Raw genomic sequence first — 14326 nt, forward strand, 5'->3', positions numbered from 1 at the left:
TCAGCAGTGAAACAGTCCTGACGTGAGACAGTCTCAGGTCCCCACCAGGCCAGGCTTGGTCAGAGTGTAGGTGGCTAAAAAGAGAAATCCAATCAGGAAAGACCTGGGTTCTATCCACAGGGGAGGTTTCTATGTGCTCTTCCTCCCTCAGGTGTAGATAATTAAGATGATCTTTTATGAATCTTTCCCCTGGATTCAATTTTCTCTTTATTGCATTGCTCTTTTTCCCTTTAGGAATTCCCTTATGAGCTAGATACTATCCCATTTTATATCCTCATTCACCTACTTTTGTTCTTATATGACGTCTAAACTCAAATATTAACCTTGTTCTATACTGAATCATGGGCTGGTAAACTGCAGAAGACACAAAAGCCCATTAAGAACCAGGAAAACAGGCAGTTATTCATTCTCCAGGGTCAACATCACATGTTAAAAATACTAGTAAAAATTTAGTCATCATCATTTACTCAAGTCTTTCAAAGGTTAAGTGTGGATACAGTCTATCACCTTGCTTAAATGACCTTGAGCAGACCAGTAACATAAAGGGGGCCTTGAAAAGAACCCCAGAGGAAGGAAAATTAAAGAGGAACTTGTACCTTTTTATGTAGGATAGCTACCCACGACAAATCTATTTTTCATTTCATTTGTCTTGGAAGTAGGAGTCTGTCTTGCGTACCATTTTCTCGCTCCAAGGATGGCAAGGACAGACCGAGGCAGCTGTCCTCTGTCCAACTGTTTGTGCAGTTGCCACACAGCCTCAAACAATGTCTCATTAACATATGCAAACAAGGGCTTTCTCCAGCGTAGCATGACAAAGAACCAAATCACCACCATTTTTGAAATAGACTGCTCTTTTGTTTGACTGATGGAGAAAATTTCTGACATTGTATCTTACTGAACCATTCTGAAATCAGTCACACATATCACGTGTATCTTTGCACAAGCCCAGATTGTACCTCGTCACTTTCACACCACATCTTGTGAACATTAGAACATGCAGCAGGCGATAGGTCACTGTGAGAGCAGCACATGGAGGGTCTGCTTTCAATCCCACCTGTATGTCCTCTGAATGTTGTGACCAGGGTGCAGTTTTCTTGCTCCAGTTTGAGGATGGTTACTTGGCCTGAGTGGTCACCAATAAACACATGCCGGGTTTCAACATCAAATCTATCATGTAAGCATTAAGGATCGTTTCTCAAAGGTGAGTGGATGGTTTACCCCCCTCTCTCCACACACACACACACCAGAAAAAGCATAAATGTCAAAGAAATGTGCAAATCTCACAGGAGGAGAACTTGAATATAATGCTGAAAGACACAAAAAGTGGACATAACAAAATGAAAGACATTACTTACTGGACGGTAAGACTCAACATGATAAACATGTCAATTTTCACAACATGGATTTATGAATTTAATATAATCCCTATAAAAGTATCAACATGTGTTTTTTTCCCCTACAGTTAGGTATGTTCATTCTAAAGTTCACATAGAAAAGTAAATAAGCAAGAAGAGCCAGGAATACTCTGAAAAATAAGAGTAGTACGGTATTGTGATGGGGGAGGTTAGCCCTACCAGATATTAAAACATGTTATAAAGTCTCTTTAATTGAAAGTGTGGTACTTAAATAGACAAACAGACCAATGGAACAGAAAAGAAAGTCTAGAAATAGGCCCAAAAGCATGCAGAAATTCAGTACATATCTGATAAAGGTGGCTTTTCAAATGAATAAGGAAAAGAAGGGCGAAAAGAAAAGTTGGCACAAACTGAACCAGTCATTTGGAAAAATAAAACAGGATTTGTACTTCACTTTATACCAGGATGAACGCCAATGTAAAAAATGAAAAATATAAGTTCTAGATGGGAGAGTTCCTTTATAACCTTGGAGTGGAAAAAGCTACGACTCAAATACACAAACAACAAACAAACGCCATAAGCAAAGCACAAGAAAAATTGGAAAAAATATTTGCAACTGATGTCACAAAAGGCCCGAATACCTAATATAAAAAGAGCAATCAAGAAAATTACAAACCTAATAAAAAACAGGCAAGATACATGAATGGATAGTTCAAGAAATGACAATGGTACTTTGCAAAAAAAAAAAAATTAACCTAGCAGGCTATCCTTTGAAAGGCTGCTGTTACAAGACTGGCATGGCATCTGGGAACTTGGATTTCAGGAGGGTTCCCACCATTAACAGACAAAAGTGGCTGACTGTGCCTTAACTGTACAAACAATATGGTTTATGCCAAACACCTGCTTTCCTTCTGGGAGTCTGGTGTTTTTTTTTTTTCTTTTGGTCACCTCCACGCAGCATGTAGGATCTTAGTTCCCTGACCAGGCTGGTGTTTTTTTTTTTTCTTTTGGTCACTCCACGCAGCATGTAGGATCTTAGTTCCCTGACCAGGGATCGAAACCGTGCCCCCTGTAGTGGAAGCATGGAGTCTTAAGCACTGGACACCAGGGAAGTCCTCCTTATGGGAGTCTGGAATTTTGGTACATGCAGGAAGAGGGTGCCTGTGTGACCAGTCAGTCTCCAGTAACTACCCAAGGCCCTGAGTCTCTAGTGAGCTTCCCTGGTTGGTAATGCCTAGCAATCCTACTTTTAGAGATCTACCCCAGAGGCACAATGGCCAAAATATGAATTGACACATGCCTGAAGCTATTCTCTCCGTATTACAGTAAGAGCTAAAGTTTGAAAACAACCCAAAAGTCCATCAAAAGAGGACTTATTAACTATGATACATCCATGCAAAAGAATACTACACAGCTGGGAAATTTGACACGGAGTAATTTCCAGGATATATATATATATATATATACATATATATTTTAAATAGAGACTTAGATGTTACAGCCTTAATAGCCTTCTGTTAACTTTATATTTATTATTATTTTTAAAAAATTTTGGCTGCACCCCACGGCATGTGCAATCTTAGTTCCCCGACCAGGGATCGAACCTGCACCCCCTGCACTGGAAGTGCCGAGTCCTAACCACTGGACCACCAGGGAAGTCCCTCAGGATATATTATTAAGTGTGTGTGGGGGGAAAGCCAAGGTTTATGGAAGTTTATATGCTACACTACCTTCGTGTAAGAAAGAGGGAAACATAAATATAAGTGTGTGTGTGTGCTTATATTTACAAAAGGAAGCACTTTGATAAATCAAGATTGATCAAAAATGGCTGCCAATGGAAAAGTGAGAAACAAGCTGAGGGGAAAGGGGTGGTAGTGAGGCTTCTCTCTCATTACATTGTTTCCATTATGGAATCTTGAATTATGTTACATGTGAAAAATACTCATAAATTTTTTAAAATCCCCTAAATCTACAACAAAGTAAAGTGAATAAACCTACTGTCAACTTGCTGATATGACCACAGAGTTAAAAGAATTATTTCAAGTGACTTTAAAACACAGCATTTTGACTATACATTCTTAGTAGAATATATTCTCAGGACAAAGAAAGCTGCAAAAAAATCCTAAAATCTTATTCAGTAGTCTTGCTATTATAATATTGCTATTACTATTTAAAACAACTTAAATATACCATGGGATAAAGCAAATAAGGAATTATGCTGATGTTTAGGAACAAAGGTTTTTAGCCCAAAAAAATCAAGTACAAAAATGAAGTAAAAACGCTATAATGTTAAATTTGAATTAGAAATATTATGTGAACTAATCGTTTATTTTCTTTTTTAAAATACACATACATATATTTGCTAGCTATCTCTGAATACTATTCCTCACTAAGAGAAATGGCCGATTCCAGGACTGGGACAGGAAGGTACCACCAGATGAGCTTAAGACATGTCGTGTCAAAAAGCAAAGACGCTATCAAAGGCTAGTGGGGCTGTATCAAAAAGACATAGGCGCCAATATGATGTGGCTCTTACTGGCCAAAGATGGGACAATATGAGCATCAAAAAAAAGGGGGGGCAATTTACTGAAATATACTGAATATATTATTAAAAAACAAAACCCTAAGAGTTTATAATAATGCCCAAAGCCAGAGTGATTGGCATTTAGTATGATATGAGGAAATATGAAAATCAGGATAATCTTAATAGCTTTTCAGTACTCTTTCCACGAATAGGAATAGATAGAAAAGAATGCTTGGTGGAAAGGCATTTGACTATAGAGGGTGACATCTTGGAAATATCTCCAACAGGAATAAATTCTTAAAATGAAGAGTACCTGAATTCGTTTTGTGGAAGCATCAAAAATGTGACCAAAACTTGGTCAAATGACAGGCTGAAGGGTGTGACTAGGTAAAGTATTCATAAAAATAAAGACCAGCAATTGAAGTGGGGAAGGAAAACAGTTCTATTTCCTACATCAACCTGCCATGGGACCTTTGGGAAATACCTCCGTTCTGCTATACCTAGTTGTGCAGAGGGCTAGCTCAGAGATTTTAATACCCAAGTTCTAATCCTGGTTCTGCCAGGTAACAGTCATGTGACCTCGAGAAGGTTTCCTAATCTTTTTGAGCCTCTCTGAGGCTTTTCTACACGTGAAAATTGAGAATTAGGTCTTTATGTTTTGATAGCGAACAAAGTAACATTACGTAGCAGCACTATGTAAACTCTCAGGGGCTGCAAATGTAAGATATTTTCTTCTTTTTCCTCACCTTCACTTCCTTATTATTGCTGTTGTTGTTAACATGATAGTTCACTTAATATGTGAAGCATCAGACCTTTAGCCAAAGCAACAAAGATTTTGAGGTGATTCCGAAATTGATAATTTAACTTGTGAACTAGTCAGTCTCTGTCATCCTTTATTTCTCTACTTGAATTTTGGTTACTTTCATTGCTTATTTACTTCTCTGCTAAGAGGCCTGAAAGAAGAGGAAAAAGGGTGATGGCAATCTGACTTATTCTATCACTTGTTGGCTTGACTATTTGAGGTGTAGATGGGAGAGAATCAATCTGTCTGTAGAAAACTCTTATCTGCACCACCAGTGCCCACTATGAAGAGAAATAGGGGTCATAATATTATTCTGAACATTTAATGTTATTTTAACAGATCTTCTTCCTTTCCTTATCACTAAAAAACTGAAAAACCAAAAAGACCAAAAAACCCAAAACCGGTAAGTACAGAAAGTGGCAGAAAGAAGAGGAGGGGTGAGGTGATGGAGGAGGGTTCCCATGAAAAAAGCATGTTTAAAAACTGGATTTTAACGTGAACCCCAACGCTGTATGGGTTGCCCGTTAACAATCTATGCATCAGGCAGCTCCCAGAAAAAACCCTGCAGCGTTGGGAAAGTTGCGTGGGTCTCGGCTGCAAAAGCAGTGCTGTTATGTATCAGCATGCGGCACTGGGAAAATACCAGGCAGACAGATGCTCCCAGGTGCAAGGCCTGGCACTGTGGTTCCAGAATTGGAGCTAAGGAGGCAGAGCTGGTAGAGGTGAGGGAGTCTTCTGGAAGGGCCTCTCTGTCTGCAGTATTGCATCTGCCTTCCACCTTAATAGCAAGGTTGGACTGGAGGGTCATTTGCACTGGAGAAGGAAGCCTGAGGCTTTCACTACACACAAAAGTTTCTGATAGCCAATCACATGATTTTTTTCTGCTTGGTAAACCACATGGCAAAGAAGAGTCGAAAAATGAAAATGACTTTTGGAGATGCCGGAAGAGAGGAGTCAAAGACTGTAAGAGTCAGGACAAGTTTAATTCTGTGTATCTGTGGGGTTTTTTGTTTTTTGTTTTCATTTTCAGATCGTTTAAAAAGTAAACTTCTTAAGGGCAAGATCTGTATTTTTTTCTACACTCCTTGGTTTGGTTAGGTGATACAGAAGATACATCACTAGGCTTGGCTAGTGATATAGAAGCCAGCATGTTAAGAACAAATTATATTGATGCCATTAGCTCTGTTCTCAGAGGGATAATGCAGTATAATGGGAAAAACCAGCAGTCCAAGGCAGAAGACCTGGGTTCTGGTGGTGATTTTCCTACATACCACCTGGGTAGCTGCAGATAAGGCATGTGACTCACCTGTAAATGAGAAATTGGATGGATGATCTCTAAGGGAGATCCAATTCTAACACTACAAGAAATCATTAATCCATTGGCAGGAGAGTTCATGTATTTCGATTCAAGCATTATGCTTGTCTGAACTGGCTTTTAGAAAGTAAACTTTGGAGTTTCTTTCTCTAACCACCCTCTCAAAGATAAGTAGATCTTGATTTCCATTCCTTGTCACCCTTGCTTCTGGTCTTCTTGGTAACATGCCACTTTTACAGCCTTCCATATGGCCACTCTCAGTTTCTTCATCTTGCCCTTCCAGTTGGAAAATAAGAGTGACATTAGCCTAAACACACACACACACACACACACAACTACTGCCACATGTCTGCAAGGAAACAGCAAGGTGCAATACTTTGTCAGGTGGTTGCAAATCACTGAACAGGCATATAAATACTAGATGAAAATCTGAAAGCAAGTCTTACTGTTTCATCCTGTTTTTGCAGACAAGTGATCTGTTTATAACTATTTCCTCATTTGTCAGAAGGTGGAGAGATTCTACGCTTTTTAAAGAAGAAACTCAGGGCCCTTTACATCTTACAGTGGTAGCATCACCAATACAGGCTTCTCACTTGTCAGGCCTGTGTTCACGGGAGCCCAGGGGGCTGGATGTGAGGATTACCCAGCATTGGCAGGTGTCCACACTGAGCACATGGACCCTGGAGACTTGAGAGATGAGAGTTAATATCGTTCTACACATCCTGGAAAAGTCTGGTACCTGGAACAAAGACTGTGCGTAGCATTACCGTGTAGATACCAGTCAGCCTACTCTGGTCCCGGCATGGTGGCCTCTCAATAAATATTCTTAAAATGAATAGGAATCCTGTGGTTCTTCTGCCAGGCACCAAAATGGGAATGTTTCTAACCTTAAAACCTATGTGTAAATTATTTCTGTTCGAAAATAAAAGACTGTATTTCAGTGACGGTTTTATCTCCATGTTCCATAATTCTTTCTGACAGCTGAGGCTCGCAGATCTGGGCTGTGTACTGTCTAGGTGTCAGACTTTGTATCACAGCAGACCCACAACCTGCTCGGCAGTAACTTATTTCAGGTGAAATTACTTTACTCCACCTAAATGAGGACCCTTGATGATTTATGTGTTAGGAAAGTTTATAAGCATCTTAATCAGTAGGGCAACTAGCAAATAAAACAAGAAACTTTCAAGTTGCACATACCCAAAATGTTCATGAAAGAAAGAAGTCAACAGCTAAGTTCCCACCAAGGGATTTTGTCCAGCAAAGGATACTGCAGGCCTGAGGCCACAGCACTGGTGCGATAACCTCCCAGGCGTTGCCCACTCTCAGAGCAGTGCCAGGCAAATTGCTTGTCCTGTCCCGTGCTCAGCACCCACTCCAGCTCCAGGACAAACAGGATCATCGTCACTCTGCTCTGATGCGCTAAAAGCCAAGAGACAAGAAAACAACCCATAAAGCATCCTAAAAGAGGCTGGTAAAGCACGGTCCACAGAGACCATCATTCTCTCCTCCCCACCCCAGAGTAAGCTGAACAGTAGATAATCGTTACAAACAAGGGCTAGAACAGTGGTTCTCATCAGGGGGACAGGCGTGCCCCTGGAGAAGACCACATCTGCGTTTCCATAAGAAAAATTTCCCGGGACTTCCCTGGCGGTCCAGTGGTTAAGATTCCATGCTTCCAATGCAGGGGGTGTGGGTTCTATCCCTGGTTGGGGAATTAAGATCCCACATGCCATGTGGCGTGGCCAAAAAATAAATTAATAAATTAATTAATTAATTAATTTAAAAAAAGAAAAAAGAAAGAAAATTTTCCTAACACCCAAAGGGCCTGGACCGCCTCTCTCAGACATGTTAGAACTGCTGGACTAGAGAAAGGCAGATCAGTGTGACTACGAAACACATTAGGAACAATGTTCTGCTAATAAATTCACTGGTGTCTGTTTATTTAAGCTTTAAAAAAAGCAAAGAGCATTACTGTTCTCCTTTTGATGAAGGCTGGCTTTTAAACCCACAACAAAGTTCTAGATGAATTTTCTGTGAGAAATCAAATGCTTGGAGCTTGGAGAGGAGGGCGGAATTATTCCCAAGTGCCATATAAAAAAGAATGAAATATCCCTTACGTCAAGCACACATAATGAGATAATGAGAGCAAATTTCCCAGGGCTGCTTATACAAGGACAACACCATCACGGAAGTACTGCATCACACAATTTCAGAGTTAGAAGAACGATTCATGTCATCTACTCCATCTCCCTATTTTACATGTGGGCAAACCGAGGCACAATCGAGTTGCGTAGTTTGGCCAAGGTCTCATGGCTTCTCAACTACCAAATGAAATCAGTAAAATATTCGCTTTCTTCCTCTTACACAATTCCAGAGGGAGAGGTATAGGGGGTCCACGGCCACTGAACAGAGCTGACTGGAATAAACAAAGATTGATATCCTGGAACTTGGACCCACTGGGCTCTGTGCCCAGGAGCTGGCAGCCTGGTGGGCAAGAGGAGACTCATCCTGTGCGTGACGAGGTGACAGAGAAGACATCAGCTTCCCATTTGGATCATGAAAATAGGACTGGACATGGATGGATCAATGCAGCTCTATCAGCAATAACAGCATCACTGCCAACTTCTGAGTGTCTAACAATTGCCAGGTACTTAAAGATATTGTCTCACTTAGTCATTGTAATGACTCTGCAAAGCTGGGTGGTTTCCTCCTTTTACAGACACAACACAGCCTTGCCAAGATGACGCTTCTAGACTGGCTAACAAACAACACAGTCAGAACCATAGTGAATACCTCCGGGACAGACATTTCACCAAATGCCTGATGTTTTAAAATCCGATATTTGACGCTTGGAGAATCTAAAGGGATTTAGAAGGGGTATGGAAACAATAATACTGTTAACATCTCTACACAGTATCTGCCTTTCAGAGAACTGGCCACCATCAAGATCAAAACGTTGTCTTAAACTAAAAGATGGGACTTCCTGGAGAAACTTCTGAAGATCTTGTCATGTCTGTGTCATCAAATGCCCAATTTAAGTTCCACCAATGGTGGAATAAAAGCGAACTCTCTAATGGTTCACTTTCAACTGTACCCACGTCTGTTGCAGGCAGAAAGCGGTCCCCAGCGCTTCGCTGCCTTTTCTCATGAAGGGGCCTTTGATCTTCTTTCTGTTACTTTATAAGTCCAAGGGGATGACAGTAGCCCAGAAGATAAGGGGGTTTACAGCCCTCTGAGCTGCCAGAGGAGGAGACAGAGGCTCAAAAATGTTACATGACTTGCTCAAAGCTACATAATCAATGAGTGATGAGGCTAGAGTTAAAACCCTAGTCTCTCTGCCAAAGTTGGTTCTCTTTCTCTGTCAGGCTGCCTATGACTACTGAAAAGACAAACAAAAAACAAACAAAAAACAAACCCTAAAACTCAAAGCACATAATCTTTCTAAGGTGACAGAATTCTCTTATTCGAAAAGAAACCCTTTGAAGATACATACGTATTGTTAAGCTTCAGGAACCTGGGCTTGAAGCCTGGCTGTACTTCTTAAATAGGAGCCATGATCTTGATCTTAGGGAGGAAGCATCCAGTTTCTCACAATTAAGTACAGCTGACTCTTGAACAATGCACATTTGAACCGCGTGGGTCCACTTATACGCAGATGTTTTTCAACAGTAAATACTACAGTACTACACGATCCGAGGTTGGTTGAATCCGCAGAGGTGGAGGAACCGCGATACGGAGGAACCGCGATACTGAGGAACCGCGGATACAGAGGCCCGACTATAAATTATACATGGATTATCCACTGTGGGGAGGATTGATACCCTTTACCCCTGAATTATTCAAGGGTCAACTGTATGATGTTAGCTATGGTTTTTTATAGATGTTTCTCTCTCAAGTTGAGGAAGTTCCCCTCTATTTGTAATTTGCTGAGAGTTTTTATCATGAATGGGTGTCAGATTTTATCAAATGCTTCTTCTGCATCAACTAATATGATCATATGATTTTTCTTCTTTAGTCTTTTGATGTGATGGATTACACTGATTTTCAAACGTTGAACCAGCTTTGCATATCTGGAATAAACCGCACTTGGTCATTGTATATAATTCTTTTCATACATTGTTTGGATTTGCTAGTATTGTTTTGAAGATTTTTACATCTAAGCTCATGAGAGATATTGGGTTGTTGTTTTCCTTTCTTGTAATGTCTTTGTCTGGTTTTGGTATCACTGACCTTTTAAAAAATGTTAATTGAGATAAAGTTCACATAATATAAAATTCACCATTTAAACCATGTTAAGAGTGAATAATTCACTGATCTTTAGTATATTCACAATGTTGTGCGATCATCATAGAAAATGTACTATTTCCAGCACAGTTCCATCACCTCAAAAAGAAACCCATACCCCCAATTCCCCCTTCCCCATCCCTGGGTAACCACTAATTTACTTTCTGTCTCTATGGATTCTTCTATTCTTGACATTTCATATAACTGTAATCATACAATGTATGGTTTTTTGTGTCTAGTTTCTTTCACTTAGCATGTTGTCAAGATTCATCCACGTTGTAGCAGGTATCAGTACTTCATTCCCTTTTTATGGACAAATAAGAATTCGCTGTATTGATATACTACATTTTGTTTATCCATTCATTCATACATGAACATTTAGGTTGTTTCCACTTTTTGGCTCTTGTGAATAATGCTGCTATGCATAAGGGTATAAAAATATCTGTCCCCGCTTTCATTTCTTTTGGGAATAAACCTCACTTGGTTGTGATGTATTTACCTTTTTATATATTGCTGAATTTGATCTGCTGAAATTTTGTGTAGATTTTTTTGCATCTATTTTCATGGGGGATGCATAGATACTATGCATGTCTTGTTCACTATTATAATTCTCAGTTATTGGAACACAATAGGTACTCAGTAAATACTGGATAAGTGATATGTGAAAAAAAATTAAAGAGTAAACCCATAGGGAAATGAATTTTGGCTCAAAATCTAGAAATAAAGAACTCAATGCTTAGAATTTTCCAAAATCAGGAGGGGCTGCTATGTCTTTGGAGGGTATCAGAGGAGAGGCTGGATGATCATGAATGAGGTCACGAGATTTGGATGAAATGACGTCTAAGTGAAATGACGTCTACCTCTAATGTTCTGACCCCTGACATTGGCCTGGATGAAAAAAAATCCTCAGTGAAAACTGCTCCTGATCTATACTATATAAAGGGCTTACAGTACACTGCCAATGTTGAAGACACAATAAAACCTGAATTCCTTCCCTTAGACAATATGAACACTTGCAGCCTTTTAAAATATCTACCCCAAAATGAAATGAGCTCCACGGAAAGCCAACCCTGGACCCCACTCTCCAAGTCTGCCGCAGGGTTTCCAGGCAGTGGGGTGGAGCGGGCAGACAAAGGACAAAGGCTGTGCGTTCTGGAGTCACACTGACCTGTTCTGGCTTCACACTTTACCAGCTACAAGACCACACGCCCAATCTCTTTGGGCCTCTGCTTCTTAATTCAAAAACGGGGATAATATTCACCACAAAGGGGTGCTGTTTTGTTCCTGCTGACCACTGTAAAGTTAAGTCCTCTCTAGTGGCAGTGGAAGCCATTGAGAAACATTTCACAGTCTAAGACAATGAAAATACTGCTCTCGTTCCTACCTTGATAGTTTTTCACAGGAGTCATCTTGTTATAATCTTCTGATAAAAGAAACTCCTGCAAAAGAGAAGAAACATATTAAGCAAAAAGAAATTCTTTAAGTGAATAAATATATTTTGGTAAAACCGGATTGTATGAAGCAAACATCATCACAGAATTATATCTAAAATTAATATTTTGCCAATCAACTCAACATTTTCTGTACCTCTTTAAAAGTGACAATCATAATTACAATCCAATGCAATTATCATAGTTTTTACCTTATAACTCTGAAGTTGATTTTTTTTTTTTTTTCAAGTATACATGAGAAGAAAACTGGATCAAGTTCAAAGTCTTGATCCTGGTCAACGTTGAAGGTAAGTGCAATTCAAATTACTTTTCTCTCTGTGGTGCCACAACTGAAATTTTGCAAGGCTCTGGCCAGTGAGCAAATGGATGGCAATCCTCTACTAGGGAAATAAATGAGCTATTTTAAAGATTCTGTTTCTAATAACAGTAGCTTATTTCCTGGTACAACAAGCTTCTCAAGGCTGCATCTTACTCATCCCTATATCCCTACGGCACCTGGCACAGTGCTTTGGTACAGTAGGTAGTCAACAAATAGTGAAAAAATGGACATGTAAAAGGTATCTCCCAATCTGACGAGGTTAGTTTGGCTGTCAAATGTACTCAAAAATATCAGTTTCTATATAACACATTGTGTGTACTCTTTGTGAGGACACATAGGAGGTGACTTTGTGTGTGAGTATGTTTGCATGCTTCACCTAAGCACATACAATGACCTATATGTAGAAGCCAACCAAGTGTTTATAAGCCCCAGCCAGGTTTTGAGTCCCTTACCTTCTTTCAAATGCAAAATGCCCATATAGTCTTAAACAGTAGGCTGTCAAATATAAGGAAAGCTGAGAAGTGTAATACATTGATGCCTTTATCTGAACTTAAAAACAGAACAATGCGGGCTTCCCTGGCGGTGCAGTGGTTGAGAGTCCGCCTGCCGATGCAGGGGACACGGGTTCGTGCCCCGGTCCGGGAAGTTCCCACATGCCGCGGAGCGGCTGGGCCCGTGAGCCGTGGCCGCTGAGCCTGCGCGTCCGGAGCCTGTGCTCCGCAACGGGAGAGGCCACAACAGTGAGAGGCCCGTGTACCGCAAAAAAACAAAAAACAAAAAACAGAACAATGAGTCTTTTCAAAACATTTGGAGGCTTCCAGAATTTCTCCTTGATGACTTCAAGAAAGGTGGTGGGAGGAAAGACACACAGACTCGTGACTTGCTATCTGGGTATTTACTGAGTTCATATAGTTTGTGTGATTTTTCAGAAGTAAATAATTATACTGTTTTTGTGATAGATGCCACAAAGTTAAATAAAGCACAAGGTGATGCGAGAGAATGAACGCGGTAACAAAGCTCCTCTGGGTGTCTGCTTTTCCATCCCAGCCCTCCTTAAGAAGCTTATCTACAAATGGATTTTCTTCACCATGATTGTCTCAGTAATAACATTATTCAACTTGTCACTTTTAAAATTCGTATCATTATTCCTTCAAGGAGCGGTACTATATTCATTTCTCGTTTCTGAAGAGCTAGACTCACAATTGAAGAGAGAAGACTAATTTTTAAAGAAGTCAAGTTGTTTTCCCATAAGGAGCTTAGAGTGTGGGTAAGAAGCCACGCATGTGTCTGAGCAATGGTTCGATACCACCCTAAATCCCTAGCAAGAGTAGCTCAACCCTGGGCCCCATACTTTAGAGGGCCCCAAATTTCCTAACAAACACACAAAACAAATTTCTTAAAGACGATTGTTATTTGAGCAAGTGTTTACTGAGTTCATCTACTGCATATGCTATTTTGAATATACTGAACTGGTTCTTTAGCTTGGGGAAAAGGTACATTAATTCCTTTTGGAAACAGGCAGGGTATAAAATAAAACAACTTGTAGATCTGTGCTTAGGGTTAACATACACATACACAATACAATTACCAGTTCACTGCATAGGTAAACTTAATTTTTTGTTCATTTGTTTTTCCTATGAAAATAGATACATAATCATGGAGAAAGCATGGGAAATTGCCAGCATTTATTTTCATTATTACTTTTTTGATCAAAGCAACAATATGCTATTCTAGGAATTGTAAGACATAAATACTAAAAAGTCTCTTATGATACCATTTCTCAGAGATAATTATTATGGAAAGTATAACTGGAATAATAAAACAAAATATTAATATCATTTAACAATACTTTTTTCTGGTAACAAATCATGCACATCATTCCCTATGAGTACATAATTATCAACTTCAATCTTTCAAATGACTGCATAGGATGTTTTGTAATGTCCTTCTATTGACAAATGTTTACACTGCTTCCAGTTTTCCTTATTAAAAAGTATCACATGAACCCACAGCCAACATCGCTCTCAATGGTGAAAAACTGAAACCATTTCCTCTAAGATCAGGAACAAGACAAAGTTGCCTACTCTCACTGCCATTATTCAACATAGTTTTGGAAGTTTTAGCCACAGCAATCAGAAAAGAAAAAGAAGTAAAAGGAAACCAAATCAGAAAAGAAGAAGTAAAGCTGTCACTGTTTGCAGATGACATGATACTATACATACAGAATCCTAAAGATGCTACCAGAAAACTACTAGAGCTAATCAATGAATTTGGTA

At 39.7% G+C, this 14326-nt stretch overlaps 1 protein-coding gene and 1 long non-coding RNA gene across 5 annotated transcripts in view; one reads left to right on the forward strand and one right to left on the reverse strand.

The window, feature by feature from the left end:
* The window catches only part of WDFY2 (WD repeat and FYVE domain containing 2), a 166995-nt gene that overhangs the window by 35062 nt on the left and 117607 nt on the right, over positions 1 to 14326 (reverse strand). For all 4 annotated transcript variants that reach the window (XM_007105217.4, XM_007105216.4, XM_055089501.1 and 1 more), the window contains 3 exons: positions 11665 to 11719; positions 7265 to 7415; positions 1055 to 1167 (listed from right to left, as the gene is read on the reverse strand). In XM_007105217.4, the coding sequence (XP_007105279.1) occupies positions 1055 to 1167; positions 7265 to 7415; positions 11665 to 11719 (319 nt within the window). The remainder of the gene's footprint in view (positions 1 to 1054; positions 1168 to 7264; positions 7416 to 11664; positions 11720 to 14326) is intronic.
* LOC114487482 (uncharacterized) lies at positions 8589 to 13058 on the forward strand. The gene is made up of 3 exons (XR_003682614.1): positions 8589 to 8643; positions 11961 to 12018; positions 13010 to 13058. It is a non-coding gene; the product is annotated as an uncharacterized lncRNA (long non-coding RNA).

The sequence above is a fragment of the Physeter macrocephalus genome, chromosome 13, assembly GCF_002837175.3.
Source record: "Physeter macrocephalus isolate SW-GA chromosome 13, ASM283717v5, whole genome shotgun sequence".
Lineage (NCBI taxonomy): Eukaryota > Metazoa > Chordata > Mammalia > Artiodactyla > Physeteridae > Physeter > Physeter macrocephalus.